We start from the raw sequence: 24,427 nt of genomic DNA on the forward strand, positions 1-24,427 counted from the left end.
TTAGTTACTCAAATATCCTCACACATATAAGGAAATAATAGTTTCTAGTTCAGTCTTCAAAAAGTACTCCTTAAACTGTGACATGTTTAAAACAATCTCTTTCAAGATATCAACAGAGAGGTTATTGAACATGTATATGCACAGGAACTGAGGAGCTTAGTTGAAATTACACCCCTTGGCATCCCCTTATTCTTTGGAACTTCCACCACAAAAACACTGGGTAGATTTCAAGAATACAGATTTGCCTACTTTTACTCTTTCTTATGTAAAAATCAGTCAAGAATTCAGTTTAAAACATAGTTTCAAGACTGGATTTGAGAGAGTTCTCCATTTGGAAGATGGTAGTCCAGTTATAAAGCACTAGACAGAAATAGATGATTTCAAGTCTAAGCATAAAAGAGATAAAATTAATTTTTAAAAAATTGGTTCTAGACAGAATTTTATGTTTGTATTTGCAGAACTGACTGGCTAAGAAATAATTTGAGCTCAGATCCTAAATATTTAAGTAAAAATGTATGAGGATGCATTTTCTTACATAAATTAATGGAGCACCCATTAAAATATACATAAGATTATTTCACTGAGCACTGACAATGAGAATTTTCCTGGTCTTATAATCATAGTTTGAAAAATTGTCTCTTAGCTGCCTTGAAATTCTGACTTATAACACAAAAGGACAGGAGAACGTTAAGAAAATAATCTAGATTAAACTTTCCCTTTTTTTTCTCTACATCTTATCTTAAATTCATTAATGTAGAAGACAGATCCCTGCTTCTTTCAGAACTTATTAGAACGTATCCTCTGTGTGAGCCATAGAACTACCTACTGTAGGTTGTAGTGACATCAAAGAAAATATATCACAAAATTTGTTAGCAAAACACTCAGAGGGACAAGGAGGTGGAAGAAACATACTCTAAAACCAAATATAAATCATTTTCAATACTCCTCATAACTTTTAAACGGAACTTTTTCAAATCATCCAAGTAGCTATACAGAAGGTCCATTAGTGTTCCCTGTACAAATTGCCAGGTTTTACTTTAGCACTACATTTCAACATTTTATTTAGTTTATCGATTTAAACACATTCCTCTTCACTTCTATTTTTCTCTGAAATAGTTTCTCAAAGTTAATAGATAGTGTGCACTGAAAGGACTGGAAAGTGGTTTTAAAAGCTGGAAAGCCAGGCAGTAATCAGTGCTTTCCAAATGCTCTAAAATCCTGCTGAAAAACACTGGCTTTTAGTAAATTGAAGATGAAACCCTAATTTGGTACTTACATTAGCTATTTTATGTGTTATTGACATTCCTAGGAATTCTCCATTGATCTCATTCTACAAACTGTACCTGCTCATTAATTCAGCAAAATATAAGTTTATACAGGACAAACAAGAACTTGTTAGAGCACACTGGACGTGGTACAGCAAACGGGCTGCAACTCAACAGAATTCAGGTCATGGTGCCAGATCTGCCTGAGAATCAAGAAAAAATAGCCTATTTTTAGACTCCCTTATTGTCATGGCCAACTTAGCAGTGTTCCCAGCAGCGTTCACCACCAGCAGCTTTTGCATCCCATTGCAACCCCTTCTACCCACAGGATGCTCAGCTTTCTCCTCTATTTTCTTTGTGCCAAGCAGCAAGCTAGTAACTATTTGCAAACCCAGGAAATTCTGCAGATCTAGAAGGAACAGCAACCTCCATGCCTTTCCCTGCGAGGGGCTATAAGACATACTGTGCTGGATCACACAGAGTGATTAGAGAGCAAATAAAACAGACCTGTGCTTCCAACATGAAGGGTAATCCAACACAGCTTGACTGACAGTTATCCCTGCTTCAGCCCTTCCAGTCTGCCACTGTCACTGTCCTGCTCTCATCTTGGGATCCTAGAAACAGGGAAGTCTCAAAGCAGTTTCTGCCAAAAACCCAGGCCTATGAGAAAATTGAGAAGCATCTCTAACCATTCCACCTGCTGCCACTGAGTTTTACTGTGTAAAAGCTTTAAAATGACAAATCAGTCTGAAGATGCCAACAGACAGTAACATTCAGAAATCATTGATCTCAACTAGCAAACAAATAGGTAACACCATTAATTTTATAACAGACCTAATTAACTATTGTAATGAACTGCATGTTCAAACTGATGTTTGCCTTCTAACATTACATTTACAGGATTTAAATTTCAACAGCTTTTTTCCCTTGCTTCCTCTGAAATGATGAAGAAAACAGTACTTTTTTCTGATATCAGTCAAAGCTATCATGACTTACTTTCATCATGAAAGGACTGCAAGAAGCAGGATGAGCATGAGCCGTTATATGTAAACAAGGGTGAAAGAGAATGCCTGGATCCTATTCCTTTCCTCATCAGCCATCCTTAGAAACACCCAAAGTAAACACCCAATTCCCTAAAATACCATAGGCCACTCAGTCTTTGTGGCATCATCGTGTGAGATGAAATTTGAAAGGAAGATGGGGGAGGGAACAGAGCTGGGTGACAGGTGTCAAGTCAGCAAAATTCTGTGCTTCATTTTCTCCATCTCCCAATCTTCATGCGCCTGTCTGAAGACCTTCATGCTGGAGGTTTGTTGCAGATGGAGAGGTCAGGTGCTCATGAATGCACCATCCATCTGCAAGTAAACATTCCTCGAACCAAAGTTCGTTACACGTGGAAAACAGCAACTACAGTTCACTCATAATTCCAGAAACTTACAATCTCAGTACTAAACATTCGAAAGACAGTTTAAGAAGTGTAAAGTATTCCAACTAAATTAACGTATAATGTCTGTGATGTAAAAGAAAAAAAAAAGCTACTCAGTGAATAGTTCTTTGAAGTGGTAGCTAAATGATGCCTTTTAATTAGTTTGTTTAAAATTTAGATTACTGAAGGAAAGAAGAGAAAGACAATCTGGAATTAACCTTGAAATCAAATGTTATTCTTTTCAGCTTTGGTATGATATCATTAAGAAATGCTGCATATGCTATAACCTTCTTATCTCTGGGCTTACACAACAGAGTTTATTTGGCCTTTCTCTGGACCAGCTGTTGTTTTTTCCATTCCATTTCTCCACTAGCATGCTCAGAGGAAAAAGCACATGCTAGCATTTTGAGGGGCCTCCTTGTCCTTGGCTGAGGCCAAATGTCTTGTATTTCAGATGATGTTACTAAGCAGTACAGTCTTCAAAGCCTCTGCCCCAACCCTGCTGTGCTTCTGCAGCAAACATCAGCAGTGAAAGCATAGCTCTTACAGATGAGGACTGCCCCTGAGTCTGGGCCAGTGAAGGGGTTGGTCACTCTGAAATGAATTATGCTAATATGACATCTTGAAAGGCTCAGACATATATGGCTTTTAATGTTTTCTATTCTTAGAAGCAAGTCCTGATAACAACATTTTCCAGCTTTGTGACATTTTGAGAGATGGTTGTTGAGGTTCTCCTGCTCCAACTCAGCACACAAGATCTCATTTTGCCTGATTAAGCCACTGAAGAGGAACCTATACACAGACAACAGACTGTTGTCCCAGCAAAGCAGGGACAGACTCCATCCTGCAGCTGGGTCTGTGAGCTGACAGAGGTGCCTGTAAAGTGCTAGAAGGAGAAAGGGGAAGAACAGCATAAATGACATCAAGACATCTCAGGGGAGGCAGCCAATAGCATCTTTGCATGTGAGAGGTTAATAATTCCTGCCACCAGGCATCTTGCATGAGCAATCCTCTCAAGATAACATCAGTTTCGGGTGACCTGTGTCATACTCAGCTCTTCATGAGCACTGGTGCACAGGCTAAAGGATGTTTCCAGTTTTAGCCAGAGTTTTAAGAGTGACCTTTTTCCAGTTTCCTATTAAAGACTGATTGTCAGGGGCACTATAACCTGTTGGATGTCACAATCCAATTAATTCACTTCTATTTCTGTCATGCACAGGATGGAGGTTCACCAGTAACACCAGCTTTAATTAACTGAACTCCCTGTGGTTCACTGCCTACAGAAAACTATGACAGAATCCTTCACAGACAGAAGCTTTTGGGGCTCCCACACTAAAATGCCAAGAACTTTGAACATGTTGGCTTAGAACTGAGTTTGAGCTTTGAAATTTGCACTCCCGTGGAAAGAGAATCAAACAAAGCCCTGCCAACATATTGAGCCTCTTTTTTTTTTTTTAAAAAGACAATTTCAATTTTCCTTTGCAAAAAGCCCCTGGCTCCACTTCTCTCCAGGAAGCCTTAAGACAATAAAGGCATGTAAATGCATGGGATCAGAAAGAGGGGAAAATGCTGGTTTGGCTGAGAGAAACATGCAGCTTACATTCATCATAAACCAGTATGATTAATTATAGCCTAAGGAGAGAAAAATATCCAAAAAATTGACAATTATGTATAAAACCAAGCTATACCCATCCGCTGAGGATGGGGTTGTTCACTAATCCATTCCTCAATGTAAAACCTATCTCTGCCTGGACAACTTTCAGCTGCCTACCAATGTTACCAGTCTGGGCTTTGCCTTCTTTTACTGCCTTCTTCCCTGTGACCTCCCTGACAGGTGAAATTTCAAGCTGCTCATCATCTTCCATTTCTACTGATGAAGACCTGGCTGACAGAAGTACCTCATCATGGGCAATGGATGCAACTGGGACACTGAAAATACTATAAAGCAGTGAGTAATTCAGTGAATATTTTATCTGGAGAATGTCAGGCAAATAATGTCAGGCAAATAATACAGAAAATTACAGGAATGATCCCTTGTTGAAACTCGAGTATCTGAAAGAAGACTTTGATTCAAATCCAAACCTCCACAGAGCTGAGGAGAACCCAGACTGCGGGCTCAACCAACAACAGTGCAGATCAGAGAGGAAGGAACTTGATTCATCTTGTTTTAGAGTTTGGGCAGGTAAGAAACTTGCTGCTAATTCCAACGTGGGCAGAATGGGAGACAGGCTGAGATGGTGTTTTAACTGTATTTAAAAAGTATTTAAAGTATAAAAATCTATCTCTCTGCAGCTTCAACTCAGATGCTGTTCGGCAGCTGAGCAAAATACTGGACATTTTTTAAAAGAAAGAAGAAATCAATAGTATTTTTTGGGCAGTGTTTCTTGACACTGATTAGAACAACTTAAAAGTGACTTTCTGTAACAATCTAATTTATATGCAAAAGACCTCATCATTGTTGTTTAAAGAGGACAGGAATACCTATTTTTTTCAGCTAAGACACCTGATTACATGCTGTCTGCTAAAGTATGTTTAGGTTAAATATTTGCAAGAGAAGACAAGTGGTAAGTGTAGATGAGATCATGGAAAACAATAATCAATATTGTCTCATTCTCTTTCATATAGAAACCTTGACATGCAAGAAATAGTTGCACAAAGTCTTCAAACAAGTGTAGAATTTAAGGGTAACAACTAAAAATATTTGCTACACCTCTTAACATAGCAATCTTCTGGCCACTTCTTTTTTTGCATAAAGATGGACATCTATTTGTTGTGGATAATTCCTTTTTGTAGGAAAAAAAAAGTTATATAATCTGTATGATCTTTAACTGAATCGTGTCCCTCCAGTCTGTTTTTTATGTACAGTTTTTTCAAGACAGTTCAGAAATTCCACACAGAAAAGAGTCAATATTCCAAAAATACCCTCCAACATGCAGTCTTCACATATGCACAGTGAAAACAAGCAACAAACCTCACTCTACTAGGAGTCTTCCACAACAAATCAAATACAGCTAGCAAGTCAAGTAGGTCACTAAAACTGTCTTGAGGCAGATCTTCGTTTTATGTAATCAAATGTGAAACCAGTTCAGACATAAAGACCTGTGTCAATCAATTACTTTCTGAACTCCAAAAGATGCCTTTCTGCAGACAGCTGACTAGTGAATATCTGTCTACTAAACACAGAGTTCTAAGTTAGTCAGTATTACCAGAGTTCATTATGGGAACGGTCCCCACAGCAGTGGGGCTGAGAACTCCATCCTACCCCCAGCAGATAATCAGGAGTGCAGAATATCTGTGCAGCCTGAGTAATTGTGCACGGTGTGGGATAAGTCCAGCTGTGGCCCCACTTTTCCCTAAAAAGAAGAGATCTTACAAGGTGACTGAAGTAGTGGTGGATAGAAAAAATAACCTCGCAAGTTATACAGTTCCCCCTATTCCCAGCTAATCATAAAACTAAAATCTGTGCTTAGAGGAGAATTATGATTGCCTTTCAAGTACAATTCATCCAAAGGCATCTCTCCAATTACATGAAATGTATCCAAGTTTAAGAAGCTGTTGGGACATGAAGAGTGAAGAACACAGCCACAAACAAGGACAAGCTTCAAGGACACTCTGTTTCATGCAGAAAAACTGTGCTCAGACACCTGTTTGAAGTGGGTCGTGTATGACAAGAGGCTGCCAGAGGCTCTTCAAGGACATGCAGACTTTGGAGAAACTGATTGAGAACGCTGAGCCCATATCAGTACATTAGCTCCAAAGAACAAGTCCAGCACTTCTCAGAAGAATTAGAAATCTGTAATCTGCTCAGAAATAATATGGCAATTGTAGTTACTTATTAGAAGGTTCACAGAGAGTTCAGTATGACTGAGAAATCTGGCCCTAACCAGACTGAAGCCTGAACATCTCTGCCAATACTACTCCATTAATGGGTCAAGTGTTTTGAGCAAATTTTCAAACTCCTGCACCAAAAAATATTTACCAAAGGCAGCTAAGCTTTCTGCGTTTGCTATTTCACCTGTGGAAATACGGTTTACATTATTCAAGGCCAGTGTTATCCTGTAAAAGAGGATGGCATGTGATGTGTAACAGTTTAATTTTAAAGTGTGCTATTGCTCTCCAAATCAATACTGCAGCAATTTAAGATTTACATTGCCAAAGCATTTGTTTACCCAATCAATTGCAATATACTCAAGAAGCGCAGTAGCATCACACGCAGTTTGATAAGGAAAACTGTAGGCATAGAGCAAGTGCACCCTATATTCATCTATGACAGTACACAGTTAGAAATGCTGAACTAAGTTTAGTTTGGATGCAGACTGAGACTCCTCAATCTGATGAGTAGTTAAGTAAAATGTTTCAATGAAGATATGGAAGAGACCACAGTCTATCCTTTAAACTGCAGGAATGCAAGTGCAGTAAGCAAGTATGGTGTAGCAAACACTACTTTTTTCCAGTGGCAGAGTGACTGGACAGAAAGACTACTCAATCACAGTGAAGGAGATTTTTCCCTCCTTATAGTTTTGACTCTTATTATTTGGAAAATGGCCTGTCACAGAACTTTTAAATTTATTCAGTCATTGAGTGAGGTAGTGTATCACTTTTCTGATGCCTTTTGGTGGCAACAAGTGACAATTATCACCTTATAACATTAATCTCAAGTTTCCACATTTTTCTCCCTCACCTTCTGTAAAACACAAACACTTAGGGAAAGCACCCTGCTTCAGTTAGTAGGACCAAGTGAAATACTGACTGTAAAATTCCAATCAGAAAAGAAAAGAACATAAGAAAACAATCATGGACTTGGAAAGCAGGTGCCAGCACTCTGTCAGCGCTGATCTTTCTCTGGCCCCTATTCAGCTCAGACTTTGGATCCACTGGGATAAAGCTCTAGTTTTGACTCTTCACTCATTTAACTGGAGAAGAAGAATTGCACTAAATACAGTATTTTATTCCTTTCTCCTCTACCTGTACTGAGAGTAAGCAAAAAAAAAAAAAAAAAGAAAAAGAAAAAATCTAATGTATTCTTGAACCCTGAAATATAGGGGGTTTTGCCTTCATTCCATGAGGTTTATTGGGGAGGGGGGAAATCTTCTGATACCAATTAGTAGCAATAGTTTCATTGACTGCTAGAACAAACTGGTTATGATGTCTTTGTTTCCCAGGTACTCCACCTCTGAAAAGCTAAATCTCTTGCTGCCTGCACAAGCAGACAGTCACTGTTTTCAGTTCACTGCAAACTCTTTCAGAGGTTAGAGATACTCCATATACTCCTGCAAGCTATTTGTTTTCTTGGTCTTGCTTTAAAAGAGAGGTCATTCTACTGAATGTACCTATTTGCTCTTTTTTTAATGCAAGCATCTTATAAACACCTTAGTAGAGCCTGTTTGTAGAAAGAATAGGGATGCAGGGATAAAGATGCTCTTTCCTCAGCTGAGGTTGAATTAACCTCAGTTACTTAAATTCAATGTGCGAACTTCTCATCCTAAGATGTGCTTTGGAGAAACTAAGAAAATTAAGCTGAATTGTAATTGATGTGGTAAACACAGGAAAAACAAATACTGGAAAAATGTCAGTATCATTCTTTAAAAAGAGATAGAAGCTACAAAGCTTGTAGCAGGGTTTCTGGCAACAAGCAAAGCTGCTTACACTGGACACAATGTTCTTCTAAAAAAAAAAAATAGGTTATTATTTGAGAATAAAACATTGTCCTGGGATTTTTTTCCCCTTCCTCTTTCAAGTGATTAAACAAAAGGCTTTAGGGTCAAAAGCCAGGACTAACAATTTATGCTGTACACTTGCAGACATAAAACCAGAAAAGAATCCTTTGACAGCATCAGGTTAATCAGCAAAAAGCAAGACTGTGATTGAATGAAGTCCTGCAGTCAGATGTAATCCTTAGGAAGAACAGGTAACTGTTGTCTGAAACAGCTTAATGGCATTCTAATAATCTGTTAAATGAACTGTGCCACCAAGCCATCATTGAAAGTGCTTAAAAACCAGTTTTGCATGGGCAATATTGCTCTGCTCCTTTAGCATCCCTCACCCCTCTACTCATTTCACACTGCAGCCAGACTCTTGTCTCATCCTTTCCACTGGAGCCTTATCCCATCACAGTTCCAACATAAAATTGCCCCAGTGCAAAAAATTCAGTTTTAAGATTTATAACTTCTCTTCAGGCAAGGAGTTGGAGGCCATGTAAAACCCAAACTAATCCTAAATTCTGACCTATCAAATCTTTTCAGTGCCAAAATGAGAGCAAAGTATGTGGCAACTTCTGTACACCTAAAGCTCCAATGAAGTATTCTGAGAGATATATTTTATAAACACCCTAAATCTTTCTTTCATTAGTTATATATTACAGCTGACTGCAGCAATCACTGGGTTGCAGTCTGAATAAACTCAGTTGCCCTCCCTATAAACAACTGCAATCTCTCCATCTCACCAGCCCAAAAAAAAGAAGTCCATCTGCTCATATTGCATTCCTCCCCTCTGTTAGCACCTGGTCAGGAAGAGTTCTATTATATCACAGCATTTTCATTCATAACTTCATAAAATTTCTCTGTTTTGCAGCCCACAAACAAAACCCATACCTATTGACAGACTGCATGAAAACAAGCAGAAGAAGTGGGATGAGACCTTCTCTTAATCTGTAGAAGGGAGGATAATTCCTTTTCTCTTGGATTATATCTCAGAGCACTGCTAAGTTTTTAAGACAGCCTATTTAGAAAAACAAAACAAATTCCCAGATCCTTAGTTTCCTCTCCTACAGGCACAAAAGATTAGAGAAGTTCTTTATAAGGCTTGTGGCAACTTTTCATTTGTCATTTCTGTCAGTTCTCATGCATATTTCAAATGGTACAGTAAGACAGCTGCTACTAATGTACAATATCATAATGCTACTTTCAAGATAAACAACTCAGTTTTGCATGCAGGTAATGACTGAGTCATCTGGCAGTTTCCTAAGCAGCAGCGGAAGTGTACAGCACAAACCTGTTTTAATTTATGTCATTTATCACAGTGATTTTTCTCTGGATATCTGAAACTGTTAAAGACATTACCAATTATAAATTAATTAGTATAATCATTGCAAGAGCACAGGAATATGACTGGTGCTAATAAATTAGACAGATGAGCAATCACCAACCATATGAAATTTCACAAGGGCAAGTGCTGAATTCTGGATCCTGGAGATTCATGTGGTTGTTGCCACAGTAAAAATTGTAAGTATGCTGCACAGGGCTTCTTCCAAGAGACATGGTCCTTTCACTAAAAAAAACTGTATAAAATCTGCACAGGAGATCAGCATCCTCTACCTAATCCCCCTCCCAAAATAATTCCTTTACTTTGATTTTGTCTATACAACTAGTCTTTATACTCCTTGCCTGATGGACAGGTTGGTTTTTGACTAACAGATTTCTATTATCAGCACTCAGTTTTGTGCACTGACTTGTAAGCACGCAGTTGATTCAACTTTTCCAAGCAAAAATCACCACTACATTTTAACCTGGACATACACCAAGCTTAAGTCACGGAAATAACTCAACTGGTTTAGTTTAATTAAAAAACAAACAGAATCAGAGCTGAAATAAACAAATGCAGACAGTCTGTGATGAATCTCAGCCCACAAAGTTAAAATATTTGATTCTGAACACCATTTCCTACAAGAGATACACTAAGTACCTCTTAATCAGCTAAGCCCCAACCCAGTGGGGACAAAACTAGGGCAGAGAACGCAAAATGAAGTTAAATCTGTAAAATAGAATTAGTTTTTACAATTAATTGTGAATTGTAAATTGAAAATGTTTTGCTTTAATGTGATCCCAAAAGGCATTACTCTGGGCTATCTGCGATATCATGTGGGTGGACCAGCTTTCGGGTATCAAACTCAAAACCAAGAAGTACAGGAGACCCTGAAAAAGTGGAAGAGTCATCTTACTACTTTTAAAATTCATTTACATGCCAAGTATTCACCAAAGTCTGTGCAGTCAATATATTTAGCATAGAAAGCAAGAATTATCTCACTTTTTCTTTTTGTTCTGTATTTAACTTCTAACAAGAGCAAATGCTCTGACAATGCATAGAGCAAACAGGAGACTACACTGAATTCTTTCTTTCTTCTATCCCTGTTGAAGAACTGGCTACAGCACAGGGTTGGAAGGGACCTGAAACATCATCTAGTTCCAGCCATTCCATGGGCAAGGACACTTTCCAGGTTCCCCCAAGTCCCAACCAGTCTGGCCTTGAACAATTTCAGGAACGGAGCATCCACAGCTTCTCTGGGCAACCTGTGCCAGTGCCTCACCTCACAGTAAGAATTTTTTTTTTAATATCCAACATAAACCTACTCTCTTTCAGCTTGAAGCCATTCCCCCTTGTCCTGTCATTCCATGCCCTTATAAAAAGCCTCTCTCCATCTTTCTAACACCCTTCAGGTACTGGAAGGCTATAATTAGATCACCCCAAAGCCTTCTGTTCTCCAGGCTGAACAATTCCTATAGGAGAGGTCCCTTCAACCATCTAGGTGGCCTCCTCTGGACTTGCTCCAACAGGTCATTGTCCTTCCTGTGCTGGGAACCCCAGAGCTGGACACAGCACTCCCAGTGGGGTCTCACCAGAGCAGAGTATAGGGGCAGAATCACCTCCCTCTACCTGCTGGCCAGGCTGCTTTGGGTGCAGCCCAGGATACATAACACACAACTTAAAAGGTAAGGCCTTTAGAGGAAACAATGATTGTTATATCCTGTCACACAAAGGGCAAAAATACAATGAAGAAAATGCTTTCTCCCCCATGCACTTTTTCACACAGATTACTTAACTTTTATGACAGGCAAAAGATTATTACTTGACTGATGGCAGACATTACCTCTAAGGGCTGACAGAGTTGGTTAAAAACAGAAATACAAATGGCAGTATATTGCTTTGTTAGTTCATAAGACACTAACTTTGTTTGCCTGCAATATCATGAACATATTATCACCAGAAAGAGTTCTGTCACATTATAATGAATAACATCAGACAGGAAGTTTAAATTGAAAACCCTATTGGAGCAGACTTAGCTAATCTAAGAGATTAAACATCAGGGAAGCTATGCTCATTTTTTTTCCAATGTCCAGGTACAGCCAGTCTTTCTCTTTCTCATTCTGCATGATTTTGAGAAAAGATACAGGGGGTTAAAAGTGAGAGGTAGAAAGAAGATAAGCAGACCCCACAAAGCAAATACACAGCATGATCCCTGGTATCTCCTATCTTCTCTCCATACTTAAAATCACTACGCACAGATGTTATTTCATCCATGAAAGAAACCTGGAAGACAGTAGGCAAGAACAATTCCCTCATTCTTCATGGCAAATCTAAATTAATTCCCCTTGTTTATCCCAGCAGTCAGCAGAAAAAATGGAAAATCAGGGAGCTATTTTAAATATACGCCAAAATAAATATCACCTTTAGATGCTTATGACTTTTCAACTCCAGGCTTATTTTCTAATATATAGATATATTTTTACTTGATGAAAAATAAAATGGAAGAGCATTCATATTAATTCTTCTGGCTCCTCTTATCTTTACCTTTCCACTATCACAGAAGATTGAATAACTCCCACCGTCAGCTTTCTAGTTTCCCCCTGCTACCTTTTCACACTACTCTTGGCCAGCAAGCGAGAAGTGCAATGAAGGTCTATGACCAGAAATATAGTGAAATTGAGTTGTTGTTTGCTTCTTTAATTTATCAATTCATATTACACTGCAGTAAAACTTTAGCAGCAACCATGACTGAGGATTAAAAAATTCCTACATTCCTCCTTTTATTTCCCGCTCCTGGAAAAGAACCAACTTCTCTTAAACCACTGACCTGTGAAAGACAAAAACACATTCCTGTGTATTCTGCAGCTCTGTTTGTACAAAACTTGGGCTTTACGTCATGTAGGTTACTTTTCATTCATCCCTACCAATACCGTACCTTTTTAAAGTTTGGTGCAGGCTCAGTTTCAAGGCCTCCAACATCAGAGAACCAATACAAGATCTGTACATTTTTGGCATGAAATCAATCACGTAAATGATTTTACTAGATAAAGGAACTCATTTTGTAATTATGAGATATCAACTACACTCTATATACACTATGCTGAAACAACAGAGTGTATTAGTTTGTTTTCCCAAAAGACATGATGCTGAGTATTACTGCCCCAATATTTAAGTTATTTTTACTTACACTTCTAAGCAAAAAACGTTGATGTTGATGTCCTACATTTCACTTTCAGAACAACCAAATAAAAGTCTTTAAATATTCTGATAACTATCACAGAGGATCTAGAAATCCTAAGTTTAAACCATGGATTAAAGGGGAGATATTCTATGTTGTGCACAGCATTTGCATGGACTGAGAACATTTTATTAAAAATAATTCTGACTGCAAATCTTGTCATTCCAAAACTACTCAAGAATTCAAGTTTCAAACTCACTAAACAGTTCTGGTTGGAGAAAAAAGTGAGGGGTAGAAAGGATCAACAGTGTGAAAAACATATCCCAGAAGTCATAAGGAGGATTTAAGTTTTCAGAAAGGAACCCAGATGTGTGGCTCCTGAGGCATTTTGACTGACATGCTCCCATTTTGCATAATCTCTTCTTGCAGAATTACAAAAAGCCTGGCAGAAGGAAAGGCATACACCAGTAGAAAATATAAGATGTTTGAAGAGATTCAGAAAGCAGATAAGCAGAAATCCAGCAAAATTTGTACCATTCAATCCACATGCTTGTTCACTTTCCATTGGGGTGGCCCGTCTTCTCCTCAAAGCATTTTGAAGGTTATTTGCCCCATATATAATATGGGGATGGGGTGTTCCCTCCTTCTGTGGATGCTTTTTAATAGGCTCAATGAAGTAATCCCCATGGGGCAGATGGAAATATCCAGTCTGAAAATAAGCACAAAAGAGTTAATCTCTACTGTCCAGTACTGGAAGTCAAAAATAAATACTCTTTTCATATCATCATCCCTGAGCTTTTCTCGTAAGCCAGTCATTACAATGAAGAAATATGAACACAATGGGTTTTCAGCATTTATTTGGCTGCATACATTGAGGTTGTTTCACACCTCACAAAGACGTAACAGTCCAAAGGGTAACAGAAAAAATATCTTTCTCCTAATAACCTGAAATCCTGAGGCAAAGGCTCTCATATTTTTACAAAGCCACAAAAAGGTCGAAAGTTAATTTGCCAAACATGATGCACTAGAAGGAGTTGCATCTTGTTCTTCTGGTGTTTTGCATTCATTCCCTGGAGAACAAGACTGGAATAGAAGCTGTTTCATCAGTGCAAATCGAAATTCTGCTCCTAGCTGCTATTCCACAGTCAATTACCCAACCCATCAGACGGGTTGGACTGTGTGGTTTACTCTTGACTCAGACTACAAACGCTTTCTGGCCCCAAGGCATGCAATGGAAGAAATAAACCGTCTTTCATGAATTAGCAAGTCATTAGGATCATACAGTAGACCAACTGAAAAAGGCCGTAACATTTCTCATGCTATAACTTTCATATCAACCTCCCTGCTTTGCCTGAGTTACAGGGCATTGGATCCCCATCTGGACTACACAGGATTACTTTACACTTCCACAGGATTAGTTTACACATCCGTCTGCCATGATCTAGATCCATGCAAACAGACATGGCCTTGGTCCCTTGTGTCTCAGCATTTTTGCAGGGATTGCGAACATTGCGAAACCATTGCACAGCCCTTTCGCTTCAAGACATAAGGAACAGTAAAACTCTAAATCAAAAGCAAAGGATCTACTGACATCCTAGCCCACACTGGGGATGTGACAGGAGGCTGAGATATTCCACTGTTATGGCTTTTTTCCCCCCTCCACTTTCTTGCTGTGGTCAGTGCAGCCTTCTTAACTTGTTCAGGAGCAGGAAAAAAATGCTGTAACCCTCTGTTCCTGTAGCTGCTGTATTGAAATGTACAAAGACACACAAACTAAAAACCCTTTTCAAACATTCCAAAGTCTTACAGTTTCTCTGGACAGTTGTGAAAGCCAGTATGAGGGTAAGGATATGAAGGAAATCATATGAATGAATTGAAAGCATTCTTATAAAACTGTAAAATAACCATGTACAAGAAGACCAAAGGCAGCTCAGTGAGATCACTTAAGTCCCCCCTACCAGACACCTTCTGTCTCCACACTGATTACCACAGGCCCAATACATCCCACTGCAAACCTGTGCAAATAAATAACTGTAAGTGTAATTTCACAGTTTGCCCAACAGTGCTGAGAAGCAGAAACTCTTTCTTTCCAATACAAGTCAAAGTTTTAAAGTCAGAGGTTGGCCTTTGTTTGAAACCTTGTTTACATCCATAAAGCTTCAAAGGTTCAGAACTCAAAGTCACATATATTTGTTCCTCTGGGATTACAGCTACTGCCTCTACGGCTTTTGTTTCATTTTTAAGAAAAAAGAAACAGGACTTCTGATTCTTAAACATGACATAAAAAAATGCTCAGGTTTCTGTTTAAATTATAAATCAGAATACAGGACCTGAGACACACTACAAAAGCAGTAAATCCCATGGTTATATTGGATAAAAATGTCAGGCAAAATTCCCTTTGATGATTAAATATGTCTTCACCTTCGCTCTTTATAGTTGTTCTTTTCTTACTCACAAATACAACAGCAAGAATTTTTCATTTAAAGTCCATCAGACTTGAAGCTATGTAAATACAATATATGCTTTTTCTGAGCTGTTTGTAGCATCACCTCCCTTTGAATGCATTCACACACTCAGAAGATACAAAGAAGTCCTGTTATGAAAGCCTCCTTGGAAATAAGCCAGTCATATTTACATTTATTACAGAGTTTAGTTATCATCACAGAAAAAAAATAACTGCAGACAAGTTTTCCACATTTAACCTTCTCTGTGAAAAGCTACCACGTAATACAGTAATAAAAATGGCCAGAAAATAGGGGTGGGGGGTGGGGTTGTGTGTTTGTTTTGGGGTGAAGAGTGTGTGTGGGCAGGGTGTGGGTGTTTCCCTCAATGCCTACAGATCAAAATCTGAAAGTCTACCACAGAATTGTTTTCTTAATTGTTGCTCTCCCTTCCTTCAAATCTCACCCTTCACCCTCAAATTCTGACATCCTGTGGCTGGAAGTGTTTACCATACTGTATGTGGAAGTGGTGCTACATTACCTAATGGGATTATTAATTCACGTGCTTAATTACTTTGACACAAACAGTTTCCTGAACACACCACATCTCCTGCATTATATATTGCTTGCCAGGAGGACATGGTGATCCTGGGACAAAGTTTTCAAATAACTTTTTTGAATTTCAGTAGAATTAGCATTTTCCAGTGGAAGGCAGATATTTTTCACATATTTCTTTTGGTCAAAAGTTCGGCGAGTTTGTCAAAATACATTTGCTGGCAGAATCTTTTCAATCAGTTCCATGTGGGAAGCTGAAGCTGAGTCCTGTGGGAAGGGAAGAGCAGCTTTAGGCTTGGCTATGGTTTTGCAATTGCAGTGATATTCCAGACAGGAGGGGCTAGTATTAGTGGGTGTATGTCAGGAGAAAAAGGAAGGGAAAACCCAACAATTTGCAGTTTAAAGCTACAATAACTGAGTATGCTGACAGTAATGCCAAAAAAATAACATCTGTAGTGGGAACAGTGTGTAGCTCACTGAAAGCAAACAATATTTCTGGCAATATATTTCAGACAATTTTTCTGACAATGGGGCAGTGACAGACTCTGAAAACACATTGACTTTTAGAAGCAACATGAAATAAAAATAAGAAGAAAAGGTTCTGGTTTTGCCTTTAGGTACTTTGCTCCAGGTGCTTACTACAACTGTAATGCGTGGTAAGTGAAATTAAGTTTGACTAAAAGAATTACAGAAAAAATTGTGCCATAGGAAACATGAACTACCAGAGAACTGAGCTGTATATAATCTTAACTGAGCTGGTGAAATAAATTATCTGTTAACACTACACATGCTAAATTTATTTCAGCTAATCACTTAGTTCCTTTCTGTGTGTCACTTTTTTTTTCCCCAAGGATCTTTCTCTTTGAGTTTGTCATATGTTCCTATCTCAGCCAAAACAAAACCCCAACATTCAAATGAGATTTTCACCTCCATCCTCAGATAGAGCTAATAAAAATGGACCAGTCATGCTGTTGCTCATGCAGAAAGAGGTTGATTTTTTTTTTATGTTCTGAGTAATTTGACAGAAGATTTTATGAACATCACCCACTGAAAAGGACAGCACTCTACCTCTTATATAGGAATACAGAAAAAAACTATGCTTTTGTCAGGATTTGGTAAAGAAGGTGCTACTGGAATTCAGCCTTATAGTTTAACATATCTTTGCAGCAAAATTAAAATATCTTATTTTTAAGAAAACAAGACGAGTAAAAGAACAGGATACAATCATACCACAAGATTTAATATTCTTTTGTCACAGATTGTAGATTTTAGAAGCTGCCAGAAATCTGGCCAGAGATCCAGAGACAGGCCCTGCACACTGTGGGCTCAGAAAGTTCAGACACAGAGGATAGGAAACAACATATCAATTCATAGCCAAATTTACAGCAGGTTGGATTTTCGTGGAAGAAAATAAGATATCAAGAGAGGAAGAAGTGTCTGACAACCTCCAGTTCTCAGGCTCTTAAGGGACAGAGATCAGTTCTGGATGCTTCAGAGGTGCAGGTCTTTCTGGTTGGGGACATACACTCAGCAAAGGAGAAAAGTCATGTCTCTAGGGTCATGTATATCAGCTACCATACAACCACTTACAATACATGATCACTCAGCTGAGAGACTTGACAGAGAATCAGGTCTCTGAATGCATCAACCTGTTGGTGACCACACGACTTCATTTCCTCTTTTCACTGTTCTTGAGCAGGACAGATTCATCCCTTTTCCACAGTTTAGTGGAGATGGGGACTTGGATGAAGGTTATCTAGGATATGATTTAAGAAACTAAGGCATTAAAAAACTTTTCTAAAAATGGGTAAGAGAAGCAAACAGTCCAAATCCTGTCTTCATTTACTACTCTGCTGTGCTACAGAAACAGTTCAGGAATAATTTCTATAGACCTCCAACTCACTGCGAGCTTTGCATCTCATACAGAATCTGAAGCAGCCTGGCTACATTCATTTCTACTCAAGGAAATTATCTGTGGAATTAATCTTGCATGGAGATTTGAGCATGAAAATGTACAACTTGGAACACATAATTTTAAAAGACATCTCTGTTCACACTTCAGGTCACGCCATCCTCCACAATCATCCTTATTGCCTATCCTAAATGCATTCATTATTTCTTCCAAGTGTTCTGTGATTTTCCTTAGAAGAAACAGTCCAGATGTCTTATTCCCACATTCACTTGTGGGTGCCCTGTTGCCTGCAGCAGCTTTATTTGCATTGTAGAAATATCTTACTTATTTTCTTAAAACAGAAGATCCACAAATGACTGAGGATCACTGTGTGACCATGAAGCTGTTTAGAGCCTCATTAGTCTCTCTGTAGGGTTCTGCTTTAAAATCTCCAGCAGCTCATGAAGAACATGCAGCCATGTTCCCAGAGCTTCTATATCTCTTACATACATGTATTACAGGGCCCAGCAGCAGTCATGTTGTCCATTTCTGAGAGGGCCTTTCGGCTTCCTCCCACATTGTCACTTTCTGCTTTTCCAAATATGTCCCATTTGATCTGCATAAGCCCAAACTTTGCTGCTTCTGAAGCTCAGATATATAATTAAATTCCAACAGGGTAAAAATTTATTGTCCACTAGAGAATTAGTAACCGAACATTTTTATGGTCTTAAAAAAGAGCAGAGATAGTACTTAATAAATTTTACACAACTTTCAGTGCTGGTTATACTAAGCTGAAACAAGCCTGTGTTTGCCACATGCTAAGCATCCAGCAGGTAGATGGCACGGCACAGCTGACTTGTAATTCATTAACTCAAACACAGTTTGAACTCCTATTCTATTTACTAGTGTGATTTCCACACAGCAGTGAGAGACAGACTGCTAAAGGCTGTCTGAAGTCCAGAGCACTCCAAAGACCTGGGGGCTCCTTTGGTCAATATTTCATTGTCGCTCAGTTGCTGCTAAGTTTGTTGTGCCTTTGATGAAGACAAGGTTGCAGCTCCTCGGGCTGCCCAGTCTGCCCAAAGTGTGTGAGGTGACACCCCACTGGGACAGCTGAGTGGATGGTGCCCTGTCAGTGCTCTGAGCCTCACCACATAGCAAGTTACAACACTCTCAAGGATAAAACACATCCAAGAGTTGTTTCTCCAAGTGCAAGAGGCTTACTTTGACTATAGTCATGAGTTGGTGAGACCAGCAAGTTTTGACTTCATTTGGGATCCAAAACCAACTCAGCAAATATTACTGTTCTGAGACAGAACAAAAAGTTTGCCCAATTCCTCCAAAGACTGTTAGGGGGAGGAGGAAAGAGCAACAGCTGTTTTACTCCTGGAAAATACTCTTGGAATATCTAATTCATATTTTTCTAATTAAACTTGTTCAGAAAGCACTGTATACAGGAGGTTTACAATGTAGAAACTAGTTGGTTTTTTTCCTCATTAATGTCAGAACAGCCTCTCACGAAAATGAAAATAAACAATGCAAAAATGGTTCGTACTTCTCAGCATTTGAAATCCCCTCAGAGACTTTCAATGTGAAGTTCTGAAGCTTTGATTTGGAAGCCAGTAAATTTTTACAGATTGCAAAGCAGATCGTATTTGATGATTTAAAGCCTATGTAATGCTGAAAAGTGAAGATTTAACACTGGATTGGTAAGAGGTTCCTTGCCTAAACAGTGCTTTGTATTTGGAATAAAAAGACAAGGAAGAGGATCCACAGAGCAAACATGATCTCTAATCACAGAGACAGAAAGTACTACAGCTGTTTTGGCTTCCTGCTCACTTAGATTCTAAAACTAATTGCAAACTAGTGAGCATGACAATGTTAATACTGTGGAGTTCAAACTTTATTAGAGAATAACTAAATGCAAACATTTGATCAAATGACAAGTGGCATTGTTTCTATTGACAAGTATTGTTTGTATTACTGTGACCTACAGGAACCCTAGTCAACAGCCAGAAGGCAGAGATACAAATGATGACAGCTGCCACAACGTGTGCAGATAGATGGAAGAAAGCACAATTATCCCATTTTACAGTGGATGAAAGTCTGTCAGGAGCTTTACTCTTCTGGAGAGTAGAGCAAGAGAAGGTCACAGCCCAGCTTCTTCCTCTCCACAGAAATTATTTTGCTTGATGAAACAGAACTCTATGAGGGAAAGCAGTATCAGGCAGGACTACAATGACCCACCTCACAACACTCTTAGCTTCATTCTGTCCAGCCCAAAAGTAAGCAGAAGTATCAAGAACAAACAGTATGTTGTAGGTCTGCATTTGTCATAGGTGTGTTGGGAGAGGTTTCTGCCTCCCTTTTCCCCAAACTCATGAAGTCTGTGGCTGCACAGCACAGACAGGACTTAGGAATGAATTGCAACATGCCTCACAAGAGTCATGTCACCACGTATCATGAAAGTGTCATTTCAAGGTGACTTAAAAGGCAGCCCATACTGACGCTCTCAACCTCTTCTTTACTTACCATTTATTGTTTCCAATGAGTTTCCAAAAAGTGACTCCCTCATACCGAAGGATAACCTCAGAGCAGTATTGTGACATGAAGTTTCTGCTCAGTGCCTACATGAGGAATCATGGATTCTGCTCAACAACTGCAGCTTGAAATACACTGCCCTCGTTTCCATGGGTGGTGTGAGAAAGCAGCTGCTCTGTTTGCTATGCACAGCCTTGGAACAGGCTGTGAGCCATGCTCAAGCTGCAGCTTGTTGTGCTATCACTGGGGAGGAATGAAGGGGGAGGGAGCTTATCAAAACCAAATACCTTACAAAACAGGAAAATTCAGTCCCTGGCTGAAGGCAGCTGTGACATGTTAAGACAGCAGTGTAAGGTGAATGACATGCTACACCAAAAAAGTTATTCTGTGTCACAAATCAGTGTCTGTGTTAGAAAAGGACTGAGAGTGAGAAATAGGAAGTGGAAGGAGATGAGAAAAGAAATTAAATGAAACCATAAGAACAAGATTCAAATGGAGATCCAGAACTTGCAGGTCAAAGTACATCTCTAGTACACAGCTGATGCTTAGCACATGGCAGTCTGGGAACCAGCATGACAATAACTGGCAATCACAACAGTTACACAGAATCATAACTTCTGGCCTCAGTCAAATCACATGCCACTCATTTGACTTTCCCAGGTATTTCTGCCTGTCTGAGAAAGGAGACCAATGTGCTTTTACTACTGCATCTGGAATACCACCATAAATGTTTTTACAAACCCAGGACGAGTCCCAGCTCCCATGTATGCCAAAGCTGAAGGCTGATCAGATTCAGCATTGGGTTCAGGTCAGTTTAAAAGCACAAAACACTTGAGTTAGCTCTGAACGTGACTCAAATTCAGTCTTGAAGCTTGAACTCTGACTGAAAGCCATTTCCATTGATATGAGAGGTGCAGTGCATGCACAAATTTACCTGTGCATTCAAGACAGTACATCTAACAGGCAGAAAATTAACTTCTCTCTCAGAGCTACAGAGAGATGACCTATACTCTGAAATAAGAACAAAAGCCTGCAAGACAAACAAATACTCCTCAATCTACTACCAATCAAGTTTCTGCTCAAAACTTAGAAGGACATGTACTCAATAAAAAGCAAATCAAATTCAGTACAAAACCAGTAACTGAGTAAACCACTTAACTAAGACTAGCGTAACATCTCTGCTAATTTCCAGGCCCCTTCTGCTAGGAGTTTGATCTGATGAAATATCAACTGCCTTCTCTGTGATGATGAATACTTCAAAGTACTTCTGAAGCTGATGGGAAATCAACAAGTTCAACTTCTTCCAGAGTAAGACTGTGTATAATGAGCACCTGAAAAGGCTGGAAAACAGACAGCCTGGGGAAGCAGCAAGTGGCACAGACAATCTAGACAGTTCCTGCATGTTTACTATCTTCCCTGGCACAAAAGGTAGAGAACTTCAAAAGAAGCTGGCAGGCAATAAAATATTTTTTCACCCAATACAGACTTAAACTGAAAAAGCAATTATTAGAAGCATAGAATGGTTTGGGTTGGAAGGGACCTTCCAACCCCTCCCACCATGGGCAGAATGCCATCCAGTACACCAGGGCTCAATGCCCCATTCAACCTGGCCTTGAACACTTTCAGGGATGGGGCACACACAACTCTCACTGTCAAGAATTTCTTGCTAATATCTGTTCTAAACCTGTCCTCTTTCAGTTTAAAGCCTGATGTTCTATCACCACATGCCTTTGTAAAAAGTCCCTCTCCAGCTTTCTTGTAGCCACTTTAGGTACTGTAAAGTGCTAGAAGGTCTCCCCAAATCACTCTCTTCTCCAGGCTGAACAGCCCCAACTCTCCCAGCCTGTCCTTATAGCAGAGGTGATCTACCCTTTGATTATCTTCGTGATCCTCCTCTAGACTCACACTGGCAGGTTCACATCCCTCCTATGCTGGGGGCCCCAGAGCTGGATGAAGAGCTCCAGGATGGGTCTCACCCGAGCGCAGCAGAGGGGCAGAATCACCTCCCTCAACCTGCTGCCCACACTGCTCTGGATGCAGCCATGCAGCCCCAGAGATGACTGGCTTCCAGGCCAAACGTGTCTCTCTAGATTAGAAACAAAGACGTCGTGTGGCACAGTGTTAACTGCTTTGCACATGTCCTGGTAGATGCCACAGAAAATTGCAAATCAGAAATGGTACAGAGAAGTACCAGAAACCACTGGATAAATCCGTGTAGGGAAGATTAGTCTCTCATTTTTAAATGGCAAAAGAGCACCTGCAGCTCAGAAACAGGTGTATGTCAATGAGACATCCCTATTTTCCAGCCTATTCTTACGCCTCTTGCCAGAAATCTGCTATTGACCATTATCTCCTCCTGAAAATCAGTCATATGCCAAGGGTCAGGCAAATTAAATCCCTCCATCAACATACAACTCACCCATAAGTTCAAAGAATCTAAAGGTTAGATTTCAGTTTAAATATTATTAATTTAGAATTTCCATTTTAAACTGTTTTCATACATGTGTTTGTTTTCTTTGTAGACTATTTCTATAAAAAAATAGTGTTTCTCTGTTGAAAAAATTATTGGTGTTATTTCAAACTGACACTTTCCATCAAAATCATTCTTTTGTCTGCAAAGAGATTGCTTTAGCTGTTTTGGAAATACAGCACTTTTTGCAATAAAAGTATTTCATTTGTTCTGCTTAAAAGCAGCAGTCAGTCGTTTAGGTTTGAATGCAATAGTCTGTACCATAATAGAAAAAAAAAAAGGCAAAATAGAAAAGAATTGAGCTATTTATCTGGGGAAAAAATGCAGTAAAATATTCTTTGGAACCATGAGGAAAAATATTTTGCTATAATAATAAAAGGACTCATTTTCTTTCTGTTCTGCTGTCATGTCTTCTTTTGCTCACAGGATGTTAAGTTTTGTCTTTAAAACTGGCATGTTTTGAAATCCTCCCAGGAATTCCGAAACAATGAAAATCCCCTAAAACTCAAAAAGAGGCACAGATGTTCAGCTTTTCTAATAATTCAGCATTGAGTTTCCTTAAGATGTTCAACACTTTTTATGTGACAGTGATACAGTGAGATGTAGGAAAATATGAGAATAAGAAAATACTTTTTGTACAGATAAGACAGATGTCTGCAAATGAAACATCTTCCTGAAGACATGCTCACAGTTCTGTACGATAAAATATTTCACTGAAAAAGTTTACTCAAACCCAAAAGACGTTAAGTATCTTCAGCTAACACTTGGCATAATTCTTGTTAATCTAAGAACACTGAAAATTCAAAAACTTAACATCAATGGAGACAAATAGAAGATACTAAATATTAGATCATACACAGTCCTGAGAGAATTCCAGTGGACTTAAGAATTCTTTAAAAAGAGGTATATTTGACACATAAACATCTAATAAGCTTTTGTGTGGTGAGAAAACTGTTAACAAACAAATTTATGAAGGAATTCTGGACTGAATCATCAATAATTCACAATTTACCTCTTTCATATGTGAACTTAGAAAAACAGTATGTACAATAAACAATTCATTCTGCTCTTACTATTGACCAGAGCTGCTCAGCTAAATGCTGAAATTTTACTGCAGAAATCTTTTCAACCGAGACATGAAATCAGGACTTTTTCACAGACATTTTCAAACAAATACTTTTGTACAGGATGATGCCAGATCATGACAGATCCACTGAAGAACCAGTAATGGAAAAGCTATCATTAAAAAACAATGGTTTTGCACAAGGTAAGCAAAAGGTTTTTTTGTTGTTGTTCCTCTCCAAAACAATTCAGGCGAGATTGCCTTGAGTTGATGTGTTCCTTTGTCAGTGCTAGGTCTTTTCTTCCCTCTCACAATGAAAATCAGAAAATAAACAAATACATCCCTGGCTAAACCTCATTGATTTTTTTGCAGCAGGAATGGATCTGACAGTCTACATTACAACAAACCATATGTGGATTCCAAAGGCAATAAATAATCCTCTCTAGGCTCAGATGCAAAACACGTGCATTGTTCCCATCCCCTTTTGTCACTTTAAAATATGCTTGACCATACTCTATGCTCAGTATTCAACAAGTGAAGGCACTTATGGATCCCAAACTCACATTTTGCATGAGAA

At 38.9% G+C, this 24,427-nt stretch overlaps 1 protein-coding gene across 1 annotated transcript in view; it reads right to left on the reverse strand.

The window, feature by feature from the left end:
• Positions 1 to 24,427, reverse strand: part of ADAMTS12 (ADAM metallopeptidase with thrombospondin type 1 motif 12) — a 140,711-nt gene that overhangs the window by 75,821 nt on the left and 40,463 nt on the right. The window contains exon 4 of the mRNA XM_017811085.1: positions 13,424 to 13,598. Within this exon, the coding sequence (XP_017666574.1) occupies positions 13,424 to 13,598 (175 nt within the window). The remainder of the gene's footprint in view (positions 1 to 13,423; positions 13,599 to 24,427) is intronic.

Source organism: Lepidothrix coronata, unplaced genomic scaffold (assembly GCF_001604755.1).
Source record: "Lepidothrix coronata isolate B3197 unplaced genomic scaffold, Lepidothrix_coronata-1.0 Scaffold31, whole genome shotgun sequence".
Taxonomy (NCBI): domain Eukaryota; kingdom Metazoa; phylum Chordata; class Aves; order Passeriformes; family Pipridae; genus Lepidothrix; species Lepidothrix coronata.